The sequence below is a fragment of the Hylobates moloch genome, unplaced genomic scaffold (genome assembly GCF_009828535.3).
Source record: "Hylobates moloch isolate HMO894 unplaced genomic scaffold, HMol_V3 SCAFFOLD_8, whole genome shotgun sequence".
Classification (NCBI taxonomy): Eukaryota; Metazoa; Chordata; class Mammalia; order Primates; family Hylobatidae; genus Hylobates; species Hylobates moloch.
Genome location: NW_026652283.1, coordinates 19,817,069 through 19,839,583, shown reverse-complemented (window position 1 = coordinate 19,839,583; position 22,515 = coordinate 19,817,069). Strand labels below are relative to the sequence as shown.

At 35.7% G+C, this 22,515-nt stretch overlaps 1 protein-coding gene across 1 annotated transcript in view; it reads right to left on the bottom strand.

Moving 5' to 3' along the window:
• The window catches only part of LOC116472758 (solute carrier organic anion transporter family member 1B1), a 102,319-nt gene that overhangs the window by 26,870 nt on the left and 52,934 nt on the right, over positions 1 to 22,515 (bottom strand). Inside the window, exons 8-11 of the mRNA XM_032159785.1 lie at positions 12,118 to 12,360; positions 8,668 to 8,832; positions 6,648 to 6,843; positions 3,315 to 3,477 (exon numbers count right to left, since the gene is read on the bottom strand). Of these exons, the coding sequence (XP_032015676.1) occupies positions 3,315 to 3,477; positions 6,648 to 6,843; positions 8,668 to 8,832; positions 12,118 to 12,360 (767 nt within the window). The remainder of the gene's footprint in view (positions 1 to 3,314; positions 3,478 to 6,647; positions 6,844 to 8,667; positions 8,833 to 12,117; positions 12,361 to 22,515) is intronic.

Here is a 22,515-nt window from a genome sequence, read left to right as displayed (position 1 = left end):
CCCTTTATGATAAAGTTCTTCAACAAACTGCACATTGAAGGAACATAGCTTAAAATAATAAGAGCCATCTATGATAAAACCACAGCCAACATCATATATAATGTGCAAAAGCTGGAAGCATTCTTCTTAAGAACAGGAGCAAGGCATGAATGCCCACTCTCACCACTCCTATTCAACATAGTACTGGAAATCCTAGACAGATCAATCAGGAAAGGGACAGAAATAAAACATAGACAAATAGGAAATGAACTCACATTATCTCTCTGCACTATGATATGATTCTATATCTCAAAAACCCTAAATACTCTGCCAAAAGCCTCCTAGAACTGACAACATACTTTAGTGAAGTTTCAGAATACAAAGTCAATGGAAAAAAATTAGTAGCATTTCTATACACCAATAACAGTTAAACTGATACCCAAATCAATAATGCAATTCCATTTGAATAACTACAAAAAATTAAATACCTAGGAATACATTTAACCCAAGGAAGTGAAAGATCTCTACTAGGATAAATACAAACCCTCATGAAAGAAATTATAGGTGACACAAACAAGTGGAAAAACATTCTACTCTCATGGACTGGTAGAAAAATTATAATTAAACCATCTATACTGCCCAAAGCAATCTACAGATTCAATGGTATTCTTATCAAACAACCAGCAAGATTTTTCATTGAATTAGAATAAAACTATTGTAAAATTCAATACGAAAAAGAGACTGAATAGTCAAAGCAATCCTAAGCATAAAGAACAAAGTGAGAGACATCCCATTACCTGACATCAAACTATATTACAAGGCCACAGTAACCAAACAGCATAGTACTGGTTCAAAAACAGACACACAGACTAAAGGAACAGAATAGAGAATCCAGAAGCAAAGCCACACACCTCAAACCATCTGATCTCCAATGAAGCTAGCAAAAAAAAAATGCAATGGGGAAAGTACTCATTATTCAATAAATGGTGCTGGAATAACTGGCTAACTGTATGCAGAGAAATGAAACTGGACCCCTTCTTTTCATATAAAAAATTTAATCAAGATGTATTACAGACTGAAATGTAAAACCTAAAACTATAAAAACCGTTGAAGAAAACCTAGAAAATATTCTGGATATTGGCATTGGCAAAAAGTTTGTGACTAAGTTCTCAAAAGCAATTGCAACAAAAAAAAAAAATGGACAAGTGGGATATAATTAAACTAATGAGCTTCTGCACAACAAAAGAAATAATCAACAGAGTGAACAGACAATCTAAGGAATGGGAGAAAACCTTTGCAAACCATGCATCTAATACAGGACTAATATCCAGAATCTATAAGAAATTTGAACAATTCAACAAGCAAAAAACAAAAACAATATTAAAACATAGACAAAGGACATGAACAGACACTTCTCAAAAGAAGACATACAGGCAGCCAACAAACACATAAAAATGTTTAATCATCAGAAAAATGCAAATCAAAATCCCAAGGAGATACCATCTCACACCAGTCAGAAGGGCTATTATTAAAACGTTTAAAAAAAAAAAACAACAGATGCTGGCAAGGTCACAGAAGAAAGGGAATGCTTATCCTATGTTGGTAGGAATGTAAATTAGTTCAGTCAATGTGTAAAGTAGTTTTGAGATTTCTCAAAGAACTTAAACAGAACTACCATTCAACTCAGCAATCCCACTACTGGGTATATACCCAAAAGAAAATAAATTCGTCTACCAAAAACACATCTACTTATATACTTATATGATCATCACAGCTCTATTCACAATAGCAAAGACATGATCTCAACCTGGGTGCCCATCAACAGTGAATTGGATAAAGAAATGTGGTACATATAGACAATGGAATACTACATGGCCAAAAAAAGGATGAAATAATGTCCCTTGCAGAACCTGGATGCAACTGGAGGTCATTATCTTAAGTGAATTAACATAGGAACAGAAAACCAGGTGCCACATGTTCTCACTTATAAGTGGAAGCTAATCACTGGGTCCACACGAATATAAAGACAGGAAAAATACATATTACAGACTACTAGAGTGAAGAGATAGAAAAAGAGCAAGTACTAAAAAACTACTTATTGGGTATTATGCTCACTACCTGGGGGATGGGAATGATTGTACCCTAAACCTTAGCTTATCACAATATACCCATCTAACACAACTTCATTTGTATTCCCTTTACCTAAAATAAGAGTTGAATTATTTTTTAAAAAATAGCAAAATAAAAATGAATAGCAAAGGAAAAGGAAACAACTGCACAAAAGATTCATTATTGCCATGACTAAGATGTGGGCTTTTAAGTAGTCTTTGGGCCATATTTGTGCAAGTTTATTAAAGTTGTGGCTTGTCTTCAAAATGTGCAGGATGCTTTCCTCTTTAAAGTTCTACGTGCCCTTCCTTATTACAATTGGTAGGTAGGTCCATGCGCAAGAGTAGATGGAGAATGTTTAAAAATCAAACACAGAAGGGCGTGGCAGAGAGCAATAATTATAGCTGACTGTTTCAGTAATGTTGGTAATAGTAAAAGTTCCTAGGAAAACATTACTCAACTTTGTGAGATGTTGAGTGGATTGTAGGCATGGGAAACACCATAACCCATTCCCAATTATAGGGAGCTACCCAGGAGATTAGAGAAAAACCATAGTTCTCATGGAAAGAAAGGTTTTGCAAGAAGAAAGAAATGACATGCCTATGGGACATATTGACAATAGGTGAGCAGGATACTACATTATCTTGAGTAGAAGTGCCAGCTTTGGAAAAATCAAAATGGAAAATCAAGAATAGGGCAGTTAAGTGAGCATGAAGCCTTGATTAATTTCTCAGAAAGTAAAAAGCCTAGTGATCTCAGAGCTAAACAGATCAGAATCTGTATATAACATTGCATATTGATTGTTGTCTTAGTAAGATAGGAAGTGCTGATAATGGGTTAACTCAGGACATTTTCCTGAATTCTGAGGGAGAAAGTAATTCCAACTTAATGAAAATTATAGGCTTCAGTCAAATGAGATGCTTCTTAGATATTCTAAATGCATTCAAATTCTAAAAGGTCATAGTCTTATAATCTCAAAGGAAAAAATTGGGGTTATCTCCAGTTAGAATTCAAGTAACAGAAAAACCTGATTGTGCCCTAAGCAGACTTTTATATAAAACTTTGTTTATACAACATCACACCCATCACAATAACAGATAATACTGGAAACTTTCTCTTTTATCTTTTTTAATGGAGTCCTTAGTTACAGAAAGATTTGGTAAAAAAATTGTTCAATCTAATCTGTGCTTTTGAATAAGGAGAGGAAAGTAAAAACTAATACTCACTATAGGTTTATTGCCACTTGAAGATTTGCAACCTGCTAGACAAGGTGAGATGTAAGTTACTCCATTGTTTCCACAAACTGGTTCCCATTGACTTTCATCACAATTGCAGTCTGAGTTGCAATAAGAAAGTGGTACATCTACATGAGATGTCACTGGATTATTTCTGGAAATATATGATAGATATATATCAAAAAGAGAGAGAGAAGAAAAAGACAAAGAAGGCGAGAAGGAAGAAGTAAAGTGAAAGCAAAGAAAGGGAAAAGAAAAAGAGAAGATAAAGAACTTTTCTTTATATGAAGAAATTTGCTTTGATGATGACGAAATGGCAAAGTTTTTTAATGCTTATTTATTTTATGCTCTCCATCTTTGCCAATACATGACTTGTGACCTAGAAAAAGCAAAATGTAAAAATAAACCAAAGATGTTAAGTAAGACTTAGACAAGAAGTTGTTATAATTCTATTAAGAAATTTCATATTAGATAAGTTACATCTTTTTTCTGAGACTGAGTTTCTCTTCAGTAAGGTGATGACATTAGACTGACATTCCTTTCAGCTCACTGTAAAGTCTTGTGAGTCTACGAATGCTATTTAACTAGGTTGAATTTAAAAATCTCTATTTTAATATGTAAGAAAAAAACAAACATGCTTAAAGCAGAACCTCTACAAAATGAAAAATTAAGAATAATAGAATCAGTTGAAAAAGGCTAGAAAAGCTCAGTATATTTTTGAAATAAAACTATAGTATACTTTATACTGATTTCCTTTATGAAATGGTTATAAATTATATGATTATACCATACCTAAAATTATAAAATATATTTGTATAATTCATTTCTGCTTAAACATTTAAAAATTATTTTCTTTCAAATGTTTAATTTGATAATAATTGAGGATTGATGTGTTATCTTCGAATGAGCGCATAATTTAAATGAAAAACTAAGATTCATACTTCAGAAACTACATTATCGATAATTTTATTAAAAAGCATATTCTGCTTGAGGAAATACTACTTGGAGTGGTTAAGCAGAATGGTTTATGACTACTATAGTCAGAATGTTTGTGGCCCCCAAATTCATAGATTGAAAACTAATCTCGTATATGAAGACTTTATGAAGTCAGGCCTCTAGAAAGTGATAAGGTCATGAGGATGAGTACTCATGAATGGAATTACTGACCCTTTGCCTGCCCCATCCCCCATGCCTGGACACAATGAGAAGGTACCATCTATGAATTAAGAAATAGGCCCTCCCTAGACACCAAATGTGCCATTGCCTTGGTCTTACATGTTCTAGCCTTTAGAATCTTGAAAAATTAATTTCTGTGTATTAATAAGCTACCTAGAATTTTGCAGCCTGAATGGACTAAGACAATAACCCAGTTCAGATATTGCAATCAGTCACATCTGTGTTTATATTAGTTCTGGCACTTCTTTCTAAAATCAGTTTTGCCATTTGTAAGTCATAGATAATAATGTCAACCTCACAGGGTTTTTTTTTTTTTTTTTTTTTTGGAAAAAAATTGGTTCTCAGAAGTCCTTCACACTCTTATAAAAGATTGAGGGCCTGTTCCAAAGGGATTTTGTTAAATTAAGTTGTACCTCTCGACATGTACTATATTAGAAAGTAATACTAAGAAAATTTTAATACACAAAAGTACATAAGCACACATATTTTACCAGTCAGATTGATGAATTAATAACATACCTTGGAGCATTAGAAAATGTCACTATACTGTCAGGATGGCATGAGAATAAAAAGGCAAATAATGTCTTAGTATTATTATAAAAATAGTTTTGAAGTTGTGCACCCCTTGATAAAGTCTCAGGGATCCTTAGAGATATTCAGAACACATTCTGAGAACTCTGCAATAACTCATACTTAAAAAAAATCTTATCCCAGTCGCAGGATTTTATAAATGTTGAATCCATTAATTATATTATTTATCATTAGATTATGAGTCCCATGAGGGAATTGATGTATCCTACAAATATCCTTAATATTTACCTTTAAGGAAGGGCTTAATAAAATTTTATTAAATGAAACAAATTCTGTTTAACTCTGCTGCCATCTTTTGTATACTTTGTACAGTGACTAACCTTGTTGTCAAGAAACTGGCCTGTCCTTACAACCAGGAAGACTTTTGAACTAAGGCTGTGACATAGGATCAGTCTAGAGTCTAGAGACATTGTGTGACTTCAACATGTTACATTTTTTCTGACTCTTCAATAATAAAGGAAAGTATAATAAAAGGGTTGGATTGCATCATCTCTAAGGTTCTTTTGCCTCTAAAATTCAGTATTCTAGGACAATGTATTTTAATTTACTACAGTAGGTGATGGTGGATAGGAGATACCAATAACAGTTCAGAATTAGCAGTGTGCAGGGAAGCAATTTCAGATAAGCTTGGCAAGCCTCCAAGAATAGCACAATGTTTAGAGAAGAAAATGTGGGAATATTTGACAAGTTAAAACCAACACCTCATGGGATCCAGACTTTGAAAGCTCAGCACCAGTAGTAAGCAGCACTAAAGAACATGGTTACTGAATCGTGATCTGAGCATCTCTGCTTGTTGCTTGAATGTGAAACTTCCTAAGCTTAAATTATTGGCTATATTCAGGAAATTATCAGAAAACTGCATAGGATTCTTTCCCTTGATTTGAGGTGGAGACTGTTGCACTAAAAATATTTTGCTATACATGGTAATCATGGAAAAGTAAAGATTCTTCAATGTCTAATATGCAATTATATATAGAATATTTCTTAATGCTACTTCCAATGTAGATAATATCAGAAAAAAATATTAGCTTGCAAAAAAGAAAATTCAGTACAACATTAAAAGTGTTCTTTTGTTAAGATAGTTGTTAAACATCGATATGAACTGTAGATAAAAGTTGTTTAGTCACTTTTGGATAATGCCATTTATGTGACTCTTATGATCCATCCAAGATTACAGTGGTGGTTAAGACTAAGAGTTTTGGACTTGAAAAACCCAAATTTGAGTTAGAATCTTAACAATGCTAGCTGTGTAATCCACGTATTTCTCGAAGCCTTACTTTTCCCATTCATAAAATAAGGATAAAAGTACCCACTACTAATTGTAAGTACCACATATATAATAGTTATTATTATTACAACCTATGTTGTTTCTCTTTAATGGAGGAATAAAAGAATGTGTTTGAGGTCTTAAGAAACAGACATTTTAAAAATTTTAAAATTGAAATTTCTCTTAAAGAAAGTTTAGTTAAAATTGTTTTCTGCTTTATATTACTTATACAGAGACTCTTAATTAGATGGTTAACATATTATGCAATTGATATAGTGATATATACAAACCCATCATAGGTCATGGTTAGGCCGGCAACTGATTTATTTTCACAGAGTATGAAAAAATATAATAGGTAAAAGGACAATGACATTGCAGCAGTAAAAAATGAGAATTTGGCAATTCCAATGGTGTTCAATTTGAATTTTTTAATGATATATCCTCCTAAAAACATTCCACTTGCAAAAATAGGTACGGTTATGACTCCTAGAAAAAAAAGAAAAAAAGTTGTAATCATATATGAGTTTTCTGATATGTCTTTATAGATGAAACACAGTGTATGCCAATCAAATTTATTCAATATTATTGCTTCTTTTTAAAATTTTACTTTAAGTTCTGGGATACATGTGCAGAATGTGCATGTTTGTTACATACATATACATGTGCCATGGTGTTTTGCTGCACCTATCAACCTGTCATCTGGGTTTTAACCCCTGGATGCATTAGGTATTTGTCCTAATGCTCTTCCTCCCCTTGTCCCCCATCCCCCAGCAGGCCCCGGTGTGTGATGTTTCCCTCCCTGTGTCCATGTGTTCTCATTGTTCAGCTCCCACTTATGAGTGAGAACATGCAGTGTTTGGTTTTTCTCTTCCTGTGTTAGTTTCCTGAGAATAATGGTTTCCAGCTTCATCCATGTCCCTGCAAAGGACATAAACTCATTCTTTTTTACGGCTGCATAGTATTCCATGGTATATATGTGCCACATTTTCTTTATCCAGTCTATCATTGGTGGTCATTTGGGTTGGTTCCAAGTCTTTCCTATTGTAAATAGTGCTGCAATAAACATATGTGTGTATGTGTCTTTATAGCAGAATGCCAATCTTATTACTTTTTAAAAAGAAGAATGACATAGCAGCATGGTGGTAGGGGATCTGTGTAATTTGTTCCTGCCAATGATGACAGTTTGGTTTCCTCAATAGCAAAAGGCAGTGTGGCTGAGGATATTTGTTTGTTGGAGCAGATAATTTCTATGAGGCAATTTTGTTTTTCTGGAAATCAACAACAACAAAACACCATCTTTCTGCCTATGGAACTTCATCTAAAGCCTTTTGCCTCTCTCAGATAGAGTTCTAACCCTCAGTAACTCACACTAAATCTGCCCAGAGCTTAACAACATAAAAATTAATATATCTTTGTCATTTATTAAAAAACACATAGAACCTGAATTGACAAATAGGTCTACATACAGGATTAATAATGTTTAATCCCTCCTATAACTTTTCCATATCTTTGTCTAGTAAGAGTTATTAAAGATGAAGTCTTCTCTAGGAAAAAGCTCAGGCTAGGTTACTGGGAGTCAAAACATTACCTTTAGATTTTAAACTTTTATCTTAAGATCAACAAAGAGATTATCGGGAAGCTTGGTCTCCTGCTTCAGTACATTCATTTTCTTGTTTACTTATGACCTAGTTACATACCACATGATAAGTTGTTTAATTCATCATATATTTATTGAATTTCTATAATGTGTCTACAATACTAGAGTTGTGGGAAGAATAATACAAGGAAACTTTCCTTAATAAGCACATCTAAATATGCCATTGAAAATAGATACTGTAGCAAAAAATACTCTGTAAAATATATTTGTTTTGAATTATGCATATTTTGATGTATTTAAATTGATACTCTTTTTCTGGAACTATTAGTGTCATATTTTTGTAAGTAACTGAGTCTTGATTTCAAAGTCCATAAATTATAGAATTATAATGATTATAATTACAAAAGGGTTTGTCTCAGGATCTCAGCACTAAATTATAAGATCCAATTATACAGATACTACCTCTAAATTTTCCATTTATTTGCAACATTTTCTTCAGGAACTCATCTAAAATAAGATGCAACTTCAAATACAGAGCAATAGTGACATCACAAGTTTTATATATTTAATAACATTTGAGAAAGAATACAAGAAAATTATACTTATCCTGTATTACTAAAATACAAAATCACTTTCACAATAAAATGTCACTTGGAATACAGTATTTAGTAGTATTTCACTTATTAAGCACACAAGTAAAAAATATGTCTTACCTAATAAGATGTTAGCCTTAGATGAAGGCTGACCATACTGTTGCTCTACATATTTGAAGACATAAGTAAAACCACCAATATAGCTGCTTACTTGTAACAATGTCAAAAGCACAAATATAACATACAGGGGATTAGTAAGGATGCTTTTAAAAGACTGGAAAAAACCTATAAAATTGTAAAAATAAAGAAAATATTTGAATGCAACTTAAATATACATTTATATCTAAAATTTGTGAACGTAAGTCATGTAAGATTTAAAATTCTATAAACACATAACGCAAAGAGTGAGACTCGTCTGCAATACCACAGGCTGTAAACAGTTTTTAAATATATTTTTTCAATATTTTCCATATGAATATTAATATTTATTAGTTTATTTTACCCTCAAATAAGGTCATACGTAAGTGCTGTTTTGTAACTTGCTTTCTTCACTTAATATTTGGTTATCCTGGGTACTTTACAATACTATTGCAAACATATTAATTTACTTATTCATTCATTCAACAAATGTTAGGTTTTCAACTGGGTACCAGACAATATGCTAATTGTTCAAAAAACAAAAGTGAAGGCCGGGCACAGTGGCTCACTCCTGTAATCCTAGCACTTTGGGAGGCTGAGGCAGATGGATCACCTGGGTTCAGGAGTTTGAGACCAGCCTGGCCAACATGGTGAAACCCCATCTCTACTAAAAATACAAAAATTAGCCAGCATGATGGCACACACCTGTAATCTTAGCTACTCAGGAGGCTGAGGCAGGAGAATTGCTTGAACTAGGGAGGCAAAGGTTGCAGTGAACTGAGATAGTGACACTGAACTCCAGCCTAGGCAATAGAGCAACAAGACTCCATCTCAAAAAAACAAACAAACAAACAAAAAAAACAAAAACAAACAAACAAAAAGTGAATAAGACATATGATGTTTCTTATTTATTAGTACTTAATAATATAAGTATTATATTAAAAATACAACTATTAAATGGAAATGTAAAGACAGCATAATTCAAAACTCACAGAAATAAGACCATTGAGGTTCAAAATTCTTAAAGATTAATTTAGTATGAGGACTCAGACCTCTTGTTTCTCTAGTAGACAGCTTTTCTACCATAACATACTTTCTCAGTAAATTTGGCAATATTATTAACCCTCTGTCTTAAGATACAAGGAAAGCAGCCAGGGGATAATATTGTGTCCCAAGTAGTATTATGATAATAATAATACAACCACCTATCCCTACAAACAGCTGTGGTAACAAACTTCTAACTTCTGTTCATGGTAGAAATTATGTCATTTGGATCTGTGATCACCAGGTCAAATAGCTGTAATAGGAGTTAAAAGTAGAAGGAACTACTTAGCAAAACAGTAGGAAGTATCAGAGTTCATCAAGACAGAGCCAAGATATGGTTACTGAGAGATGGATGATACGGCCTTTGAAATATTTTTCTCTATGTAAATCTCTAAAGATTTTCATTAGATATGGTCAGAACTAAGACATCCATCTAATGTCAGCTACGAAACAGTTGCATCTACTTAAAATAAGGAGAAAAGGGAGTTACAGAAAAGACACAGAAGAGAAAAAAAGAAGACGTAAGAAAATGTATAGTGGGAATAAACAACATTTAAAATTCTTAGGCAAAAGTGCCACATTTCTCTCCATAGGTCTCCCCAGTCATGAAGAACTGTCCCTGATTTGTAAGTATTATAAGTGAGTTGTGGCCTTTCTTCAACAGAAATGGAGTATATACATTCACAAAAGCATTGCATTTTTGAGGATGAGAAATTCAATGTCATCCAGTGTAAACTTCTGTACAGTCACGATCTACTATATATCATTAATAAGTGGATCAATAAACAACTTAAGTGGCATTAAACTGAGTACCTCAGGAAGCAATTTGCTCCACTTTCCAAAAGTTCTCATTGTTTACACACTGTTTTTGTAATGAACAGAAATCATCCTTTCATTCTAATCAGTTTTAGTTCTATTCGAGCATATGGAATAAACCCAATATTTTTTTCTGACTATATATTATTTTATCCATTCCTAATAGATACATACTTAAGATCCTCTTTATTAGGATCATGCTTACAAAAACTGTTCATAATATAGATTGTGTCTACTATTGTCCTATTTATACATCTTCATTATCCTCTCTGTTCTTCTTGGATCACAGTCAACCCTGCTCCTTATAGGTTTAGACAATCTAATATTTTTTAAAGATTTGATTTGGTAGAGTAGAAACATCATATACAAAATGAAAATTATTGATATAGTACTTTTAGTGTGAACGTTAAATTTTAAAAACGTAAATGTTTAACATCTGATTCTTAGGAAAATAAACTTCTACTTGTAGTATATCCCAATTTCCATGGTAATAAATCATGGTAATTCTCTTGCCATGAACAATTTCAACCTACCAGTGTAGCTGAAACTTAACAGTCCTCTGCTATGAGCCAATATAAAGAGTACCAGAACACCACTGCTCTTGGGTTAGTGTGACAGAAAGGAGAAAATAGCAATAAAGTAATAAGTAAAAGATGTGATGAAAGGAAGAATGTAGGCTACACTGGAGAATTTGTCATCTTACTTTAAAGAAAGCTTGAAAAAGATGCCAAGGGTTTAGGTGTTGCATTGCTAAGGCTATTTCACCATTTCTCCCTAATCTGAAAACTGCTGTCAACACCTCACTGATTCACATATCTTGCTCTGGCTACTGCCAAGTCATTCTCTTTGTTTATTGACTCTGAATGGTTCTCCATTAGTCCCAGGGCTTATATTCAAAAGAGGAGGCACTATCAAATGCTGATGTATCCTAATCTACATTACTTACTCTAATTATCTTAACTACCACCCTTGCTTCCACTTTATTTTGAATATTTAGATAAGATAGATAGATAATTACCAAAAGAAATATTACTCTAATTACATAGGGAGAAACTTCTCCTGGCTTCCTTCTCCTTAATCCATCTCTACACCTGAGAATAGTTAAGTTTAATTTCACAATAATACTTAAGGCACTATATTGCTATCGTATCACCCACTAGGTTCTCGAAAAATAGAGGTAATGTTTTATTACCAGGGCATAGTACAGTTCCTGGTACTACTTGTTGAATAAATAAAGGAATGAAATATTATAATTCTTTGAACTCTCCCAGTTTAGACCATATAATATTAAAATTAATATTTACTATTTGGCTCATAAAAAATGGATGTTTGTAAACTTTTGTTGGTTTCTCCCTGCTAAAAAGTAAAAACCTAATTCTCTTCCACTTGTTATGTGCTCAAGACATATATGTTAACTTTAATAGGAGTTTTAGAAAAATAATTTATCTAATTTTAGTGCAAAAGAAAGCCAACTCCAGATGAGGTGGGTATGCTTTATTATTTTGGAATACTCATTCTTCCTTTTCATTGAGATTAACAACTCCAAATTGACAATGAATGTAAAATACTTACCAGTCACATTTTTGGTAATATTTTTTCCTTGATTGGTCAAATTAGCTGTTTGATTCTTTTCATCATTTGTTTCCAGCACATGCAAAGATAGTGAAGCTTTTCTTTCTTTTTGTGGTTTATTTGGAGTTTGGGGCAAGAAAAAGAATGGTATGGAAGAAATAATGGAGAATAGTCCAGACACAAGGAAATTAAGCCACCAAGCTCCAACCCATCGAGAATCAGTAGGAGTTATCCTGACAGTGCCTAGAATAAATAATTAAAGAAGCCAGTCAAAAATCATTTTGAAATACAATAGGTTCAGGGAAATAATGGTGTGAATGAAGAAAGTAAACTACATTTCCTCAATTCCAAGACATGATTTTTTTCTTTTAATTTTTTGTCATCTCTGAGACTAGGATCAGTCTAACATTTGATGACATAATGCAACAGATACTGTCTAGGAATCAGTCATGATATCGTTGTCATTGCCTGAGCTTGTGTGCACTTGATGGCTTTTCTGATTACATGACTGGACAATTTCTATCACTGGACATTTAAGCTTGCAGACCATTTAGTAACTACCTGTGGAAGAACTATGACGTCTCATTGTTGTCTGAAAATGTCTATTGGCACAAGCTAATAAAATCCAGAAAGGGTCAGCAATGAAATTTTAGCAGTTTGCAAGAAATTCACTGAGTCAATAAAGGGGCTTCCCACTGTGCCTGAAATAAGCATTTCCAACTCTCTTGACAGCCCAGAGGATAAGAAAATACAGTGAAAATATGAGTTTAAAAGTAACCCTGAAGAGTTAGACTCTAAATGTTAAGGATAATTTAACCATTTTATTTCAATCATATTTTTCTTTAAATCATGAATAAGAGTATTATGTAAATGCTATATCTCAAGTGTAAATGCACTCTTTTAACAGGTATAAAATAATCTAAGTAATAAAAAAGCCAATATGAGTTATCAGCAAGATAGCATAATAGGAAGGACTGGACCCTTTTTTCTTTCAACAATATTTTATTCAACAATAATACACCAATCAATTCCATTAGTGGAAAATCCAGAAACTAGTTGACAGGCCATTGTACCCCAGGAAAGTGCAATATTAGCTACATTGACATTTTTAAGAAAATTGGAGACACCTCTTTACTGTTCCTCTCCTCATTATAATACCATGCATTCAAGAGGAACTAGATATTTGCAAGTGCATATGAACACTTGCAATAGCTCTATTCCCTGGCTCAACATAGACTGAATGTAAGAAAACCGCATCTCCAGCTTATCCCTGTGGAGAGACAGAGTGAGACTGCGCATCCAAAATTGTAACTTTTCAGGTACTACCCTTGCGACTGTCTTCTATATCACCTATCTTGAAGTGTTGACAGGACCTAGCATATACTAGACCTTTGGAGGCTACAGAAAACAAAGAAGGCAGCTTGAACTAGTATGTAAGCATTCCCATCGCTCCTGGCCCATAGCTTAGGGCAGAGTGACCAAGTTAAAAAAAATTAGAAACAAAAACTTAACTCCAGCTTCTCTATGGGGAGGGAAATATTTCGACCACAAACCTAACATTTCATCTTTTCTGTGTCCAACTCCAGCAGCTGGTCATTGTCTTGCCTATCTTGGGGCTAGGCATATGCTTGCTTCCAATGGGCTACAAAGAACACAAAAATGGTGGCTTAAATTAGCACATGGGCACTTGCTACAGCTCCTCCCTGCTCCCAGATCTATGCAGAGTGAGGAGGTAAAAAAGAAAACAAAAACAAGCAAACAAACAGACAAAAAACAAAGAAAACACCTCAGTTTTCAAATTCTCCTTGGGAAGGCAAAAAATTGGATAGCATGTGAAATATTCAAAATTTTCTGGGAGTTGACCAAGTGATGGGCTTCTCTGTCCACTGTCTAAAAGTGCTCATGAGACCCTGCATACTCTGGATTCTGGAAGTTCCTAAGAAAAAGATAGCAGTTTAAAAAGGAATCAAAATTTGAGAGGCCCACAGACGCTCTGCTTGGGTTGAATGAAGAAAGTTTTCTCCGATACAATACCAGTCCATGAAGACTTGGAGGCTGATATGGTTTGGGTATTTTTCCTGTTCAAATCTCAGGCTGAAATGTAATATCCAATGTTGGAGGTAGGGCCTGGTGGGAGGTGTTTGGGTCATGGGGGTTGATCCTTCATTGCTTGGTGTTGTCCTTGCAATAGTGAATGAGTTCTCAAGAGAAGATTTGATTGCTTAAAAAGTGTGTGGCACCTTGCCTCCCTCTTGCTCTTTCTCTCAACATGTGATGTGCCTGCTCCTGCTTTAACTTCTGCCAGGAGTAAAAGCTCCTTGAGATCTCCTCAGAATCTGAGAGAATGCCAGTGCCATGCTTGTACAGCTTGCAGAATCATGAGCCAATTAAACCTCTTTACTTGATAAATTAGCCAGTCTCACGCATTCTCGTATAAGAATGCCAGAATGGCCTAACACAGAAAATTGTTACCGAGGAGTGAGACATTGCTATAAGGATACCTGAAAATGTTGACTTGACTTTGGAACTAAGTAATGAGCAGAGCTTACAAGAGTTTGGGGGACTCAGAAGAAGATAAGAAGATGAAGGAAAGTTTAAAACTTCTTGGAAACTGGATAAATGATAATGACCAAAATGCAGATTGCGACATGGACAATGAAGTTCATGCTGACAAGGTCTCAAATGGAAATGACAGTTATTGGGAGCTGGAGCAAAAGTCACTCTTGTTATGCCTTAGCAAAGTGCTTGGCTGCATTGTGTTCCTACCCTAGGGGATCTGTGGAAGTTTGAACTAAAGAGTGATGACTTGGCCGGGCACGGTGGCTCATGCCTGTAATCCCAGCACTTTGGGAAGCCGAGGTGGGTGGATCACAAGGTCAGGAGATCGAGACCATCCTGGCTAACACAGTGAAACCCCATTTCTACTAAAAATACAAAAAATTTAGCCAGGCATTGTGGCAGGCACCTGTAGTCCCAGCCACTCGGGAGGCTGGGGCAGGAGAATGGTGTGAACCTGGGAGGTGGAGCTTGTAGTGAGCTGAGATCGTGCCACTGTACTCCAGCCTGGGCCACAGAGCGAAACTCTGTCTCCAAAAAAAAAAAAAAAAAAAAAAAAAGAATGATGACTTAGAACATCTGATGGAAGAAATTTCTAAGAAGTAAAGCATTAAGGATATAGGTTGGCTACTTCTAATATGCAATGCTCAGATATGAGAGCAAAGAAATGACCTAAAGTTGAAAGTTACATTTAAAGGGAAAGCAGAGCATAAAAGTTTGGAAAATTTGCAACCTAACTATTTGTCAAAGAAAGAAAAAGAGTTTAAGTAAAAAACTGTCTCAAGTTGCAAAAAGGACATTATAAAATGATTTTTTAAGTTAATTCACCAGGAATATACTACCCAATATATTCACCCAATCTCAAAGACCCCAAAGCTATAAAGCAAACATGGACAGAACTGAAAAGAGATATATAGAGAAATACAATACAATCATCTCTTGGTATCTGTGAACAATGGTTCTAGGACTCCCTATGGATACCAAAATCCAAAGATGCTCCAGTCTCTTATATAAAATAGTGTATTACAGTTAGCCCTCCATAGTAGGCTGACTTCATAATATCTCACTTTCAATTATAAATAGAATGACTAGAGAGAAAATCAATGAGGAAACAGAGGACTTCAACAACATTATAGACCAATTGAACGTAACAGACACATAGAGAATACTTCACTCAATAAAAACAGAATGTATATTCTTTTCAAATAGAAATGGAACATTTTCTAAGATAGACCACATGTTACATCATGCAACAGGGTCTTGATAAATTTAACTTAAAATCATACCAATTATCTTTTCTAACTACAATGGAATAAAACTGGAAATTAGTATCAAAAAGAAAAGTAGAAAATTTTAAAAAGATAGATACTAACAAACTTTTCAATAATTAAATTGTCAAAGAAATCAAAAGGGAAATTAGAAAATATTGAGATACGAAGAGAATCAAAAACAAAACATTCTAAAATGTGAGATGCAGCAAGGACAGTAGTAAGAGGGAAGTGTTCAGTAATAAATATCTACATTTGTAGGGTAAATTTCATTTCCATAGCCAAAAAACAGAGGTTATTTCTCTAATTTATGGTCACTAGCAGCATCTGGCATTGTTTGCTCTCAATGCACACTGATAAATATCACATAATTATGCTAGTAAAAAGTAAAGAATTATCTTAAACTAACAACCTATTTTACACCTCACAAAATTACAAAAAGTAAAACAAACTAAGGCCAAAGTTAGTAGAAGAAAAAAAAGATTAGAGAAGAAATAAATAAAATAAAGAATATGGAAAAAAAACCATTAGAAAAAATATCGACAGAACTAAGTGTTGATCTTTTTGAAAGATAGGCAAAATTGACAAACTTTAAACTAGACTAAGCAAAAGAGAAAAGACTCAAACAAACAAAATAAGAGCTGAATGTGGAGACATTTAATTGATGCTAGAAAAATAAAACAATCATAAGAGATTACTATGAGAAATTATACATCAAAAATTAGATAAGAAAGAAAAAATACATTCCTGGAGACATAAAACACAGAAAATATAGAAAATATAAAGAGATTTACAACCAGTAAAAATATTGAATTAATAATCAAATACCTCTTAACAAAAAACTTACGACCAGATGGCTTTACTGGTGCATGTTACTAAATAGCTAAAGAAAATATTAATGGCAATCCATTCTGATCTCTTGCCAAAAATTGAAGAGAAGAGAACATCTTCAAACTAATTTAATGAGGCCAGCATTATTCTTATACCAAAGCCAGACAAAGACACCCAAAGGAAGAAAACTACAAACCAATATATCTGATGAAGACAGAGGAAAAAATCCTCAAACAATACTAGTGAACCAAATTTAATAGCATATAAAAAGGATACTATACTATATTCAAGGGGGATTTACACCTGAAATGCTAAGTTTAACAAATATCACCAAGTGTAATGTAACACATTAACAAAAAAGGACAAAATCTACGTGATCATATATGCAGATGTTAAACAGCATTTGATAAAATCAAACGTTTTGTGATAAAAACTTTCAACAAGCTAGGGACAAAAATTGCCTCAACAAAATGAAGTGCATATTTAAAAAGCCCACAGCTAGCATTAAATTCAAGAGTGAGAGGGTGGAGCCAAGATGGCCAAATAGGAACAGCTCTGGTCTACAGCTCCCAGCCTGAGCCACACAGAAGACGGGTGATTTCTGCATTTCTGTTTGAGGTACCGGTTTCATCTCACTAGGGAGTGCCAAACAGTGGGTGCAGGACAGTCGGTGAAGCGCACTGTGCGCGAGCCGAAGCAGGGCAAGGCATTGCCTCACTCGGGAAGCACAAGGGGTCAGGGAGTTCCCTTTCCTGGTCAAAGAAAGGGGTAACAGATGGCACCTGGAAAACCGGGTCAGTCCCACTCTAATACTGTGCTTTTCCAATGGGCCTGGAAAACGGCACACTAGGAGATTGTGTCCCACACCTGGCTCGGAGGGTCCTATGCCCACGGAGTCTTGCTGATTGCTAGCACAGCAGTCTGAGATCAAACTGCAAGGCAGCAGCGAGGCTGGGGGAGGGGCGCCCGCCATTGCCCAGGCTTGCTTAGGTAAACAAAGCAGCCAGGAAGCTCGAACTGGGTGGAGCCCACCACAGCTCAAGGAGGCCTGCCTGCCTCTGTAGGCTCCACCTCTGGGGGCAGGGCACAGACAAACAAAAACTCAGCAAGAACCTCTGCAGACTTAAATGTCCCTGTCTGACTGACAGCTTTGAAGAGAGTAGTGGTTCTCCCAGCACGCAGCTAGAGATCTGAGAACGGACAGACTGCCTCCTAAAGTGGGTCCCTCACCCCTGAGCAGCCTAACTGGGAGGAACCCCCCAGTAGGGACAGACTGACACCTCACTCGGCCAGGTACTCCTCTGAGACAAAACTTCCAGAGGAACTATCAGACAGCTGAATTTGTGGTCTCACGAAAATCCGCTGTTCTGCAGCCACCGCTGCTGACACCCAGCCAAACAGGGTCTGGAGTGGACCTATAGTAAACTCCAACAGACCTGCAGCTGAGGGTCCTGTCTGGTAGAAGGAAAACTAACAAACAGAAAGGACATCCACACCAAAAACCCATCTGTACATCACCATCATCAAAGACCAAAAGTAGATAAAACCACAAAGATGGGGAAAAAACAGAGCAGAAAAACTGGAAACTCTAAAAAACAGAGCACCTCTCCTCCTCCAAAGGAACGCAGTTCCTCAACAGCAACGGCACAAAGCTGGACGGAGGATGACTTTGACGAGTTGAGAGAAGAAGGCTTCAGACGATCAAACTACTCCGAGCTATGGGAGGAAATTCAAAACAATAGCAAAGAAGTTAAAAACTTTGAAAAAAAATTACATGAATGGATAACTAGAATAACCAATGGAGAGAAGGGCTTAAAGGAGCTGATGGAGCTGAAAGCCAAGTATTGAGAACTATGCAAAGATTGCAGAAGCCTCAGTAGCAGATGCGATCAACTGGAAGAAAGGGCATCAGTGATGGAAGATGAAATGAATGAAATGAAGCGAGAAGGGAAGTTTAGAGAAAAAAGAATAAAAAGAAATGAACAAAGCCTCCAAGAAATTTGGGACTATGTGAAAAGACCAAACCTACGTCTGATTGGTGTACCTGAAAATGACGGGGAGAATGGAACCAAGTTGGAAAACACTCTGCAAGATATTATCCAGGAGAACTTCCCCAATCTAGCAAGGCAGGCCAACATTCAGATTCAGGAAATACAGAGAACGCCACAAAGATACTCCTCGAGAAGAGCAACTCCAAGACACATAATTGTCAGATTCACCAAAGTTGAAATGAAGGAAAAAATGTTAAGGGCAGCCAGAGAGAAAGGTCGGGTTACCCACAAAGGGAAGCCCATCAGACTAACAGCTGATCTCTCGGCAGAAACTCTACAAGCCAGAAGAGAGTGGGGGCTGATATTCAACATTCTTAAAGAAAAGAATTTTCAACCCAGAATTTCATATCCAGCCAAACTAAGCTTCATAAGTGAAGGAGAAATAAAATACTTTACAGACAAGCAAACGCTGAGTGATTTTGTCACCACCAGGCCTGCCCTAAAAGAGCTCCTGAAGGAAGCACTAAACATGGAAAGGAACAACCGGTACCAGCCCCTGCAAAAACATGCCAAATTGTAAAGACCATCAAAGCTAGGAAGAAACTGCATCAACTAACGAGCAAAATAACCAACGAACATCATAATGACAGGATCAGATTCACACATAACAATATTAACTTCAAATGTAAATGGGCTAAATGCTCCAATTAAAAGACACAGACTGGCAAACTGCATAAGGAGTCAGGACTCATCAGTGTGCTGTATTCAGGAATCCCATTTCACGTGCAGAGAGACACACATAGACTCAAAATAAAGGGATGGAGGAAGATCTATCAAGCAAATGGAAAACAAAAAAAGGCAGGGGTTGCAATCCTAGTCTCTGATAAAATAGACTTTAAACCAACAAAGATCAAAAGAGACAAAGAAGGCCATTACATAATGGAAAAGGGATCAACTCAACAAGAAGAGCTAACAAAATATACATGCACCCAATACAGGAGCACCCAGATTCATAAAGCAAGTCCTGAGCGACCTACAAAGGGACTTAAACTCCCACACAATAATAATGGGAGATTTTAACACCCCACTGTCAACATTAGACAGATCAACGAGACAGAAAGTTAAAAAGGATATCCAGGAATTGAACTCAGCTCTGCACCAAGTAGACCTAATAGACATCTACAGAACTCTCCACCCCAAATCAACAGAATATACATTTTTTTCAGCACCACACCACACCTATTCCAAAATTGACCACATAGTTGGAAGTAAAGCTCTCCTCAGCAAATGTAAAAGAACAGAAATTATAACAAACTGTCTCTCAGACCATAGCGCAATCAAGCTAGAACTCAGGATTAAGAAACTCACTCAAAACCGCTCAACTACATGGAAACTGAACAACCTGCTCCTGAATGACTATTGGGTACATAATGAAATGAAGGCAGAAATAAAGATGTTCTTTGAAACCAACGAGAACAAAGATACAACATACCAGAATCTCTGGGACACATTCAAAGCAGTGTGTAGAGGGAAATTTATAGCACTAAATGCCCACAAGAGAAAGCAGGAAAGATCCAAAATTGACACCCTAACATCACAATTAAAAGAACTAGAAAAGCAAGAGCAAACACATTCAAAAGCTAGCAGAAGGCTAGAAATAATTAAAATCAGAGCAGAACTGAAGGAAATAGAGACACAAAAACCCTTCAAAAAATTAATGAATGCAGGAGCTGGTTTTTTGAAAAGATCAACAAAATTGAAAGACCGCTAGCAAGACTAATAAAGAAGAAAAGAGAGAAGAATCAAATAGATGCAATAAAAAACGAAAAAGGGGATATCACCACCGATCCCACAGAAATACAATCTACCATCAGAGAATACTACAAACACCTCTATGCAAATAAACTAGAAAATCTAGAAGAAATGGATAAATTCCTCGACAAATACACCCTCCCAAGACTAACCCAGGAAGAAGTTGAATCTCTGAATAGACCAATAACAGGTTCTGAAATTGTGGCAATAATCAATAGCTTACCAACCAAAAAGAGTCCAGGACCTGATGGATTCACAGCCGAATTCTACCAGAGGTACAAGGAGGAACTGGTGCCATTCCATCTGAAACTATTCTGATCGATAGAAAAAGAGGGAATCCTCCCTAACACATTTTATGAAGCCAGCATCGTCCTGATACCAAAGCCCGGCAGAGACATAACCAAAAAAGAGAATTTCAGACCAATATCCTTGATGAACATTGATGCAAATATCCTCAATAAAATACTGGCAAACCGAATCCAGCAGCACATCAAAAAGCTTATACACCATGATCAAGTGGGCTTCATCCCTGGGATGCAAGGCTGGTTCAACATACGCAAATCAATAAATGTAATCCAGCATATAAACAGAACCAAAGACAAAAACCACATGATTAGCTCAATAGATGCAGAAAAGGCCTTTGACAAAATTCAACAGCCCTTCATGCTAAAAACTCTCAATAAATTAGGTATTGATGGGATATATCTCAAAATAATGAGAACTATCTATGACAAACCCACAGCCAATATCATACTGAATGGGCAAAAACTGGAAGCATTTCCTTTGAAAACTGGCACAAGACAGGGATGCCCTCTCTCACCACTCCTATTCAACATAGTGCTGGAAGTTCTGGCCACAGCAATCAGGCAGGAGAAGGAAATAAAGGGTATTCAATTAGGAAAAGAGGAAGTCAAATTGTCCCTGTTTGCAGATGACATGATTGTATATCTAGAAAACCCCATTATCTCAGCCCAAAATCTCCTTAAGCTGATTAGCAACTTCAGCAAAGTCTCAGGATACAAAATCAATGTACAAAAATCACAAGCATTCTTGTACACCAATCACAGACAAACAGAGAGCCAAATCATGAGTGAACTCCCATTCACAATTGCTTCAAAGAGAATAAAATACCTAGGAATCCAACTTACAAGGGATATGAAGGACTTCTTCAAGGAGAACTACAAACCACTACTCAATGAAATAAAAGAGGATACAAACAAATGGAAGAACTTTCCATGCTCATGGGTTGGAAGAATCAATGGCCATACTGCCCAAGGTAACTTATGGATTCAATGTCATCCCCATCAAGCTACCAATGACTTTCTTCACAGAATTGGAAAAAACTACTTTAAAGTTCATATGGAACCAAAAAAGAGCCCGCATCGCCAAGTCAATCCTAAGCCAAAAGAACAAAGCTGGAGGCATCACCCTACCTGACTTCAAACTATACTACAAGGCAACAGTAACCAAAACAGCATGGTACTGGTACCACAACAGAGACATAGATCAATGGAACAGAACAGAGTCCTCAGAAATGATGCTGCATATCTACAACTATCTGATCTTTGACAAACCTGACAAAAACAAGAAATGGGGAAAGGATTCCCTATTTAATAAATGGTGCTGGGAAAACTGGCTAGCCATATGTAGAAAGCTGAAACTGGATCCCTTCCTTACACCTTATACAAAAATTAATTCAAGATGGATTAAAGACTTAAATGTTAGACCTAAAACCATTAAAATCCTACAAGAAAACCTAGGCAATACCATTCAGGACATAGGCGTGGGCAAGGACTTCATATCTAAAACACCAAAAGCAATGGCAACAAAAGCCAAAATTGACAAATGGGATCTAATTAAACTAAAGAGCTTCTGCACAGCAAAAGAAACTACCATCAGAGTGAACAGGCAACCTACAGAATGGGAGAAAATTTTTGCAA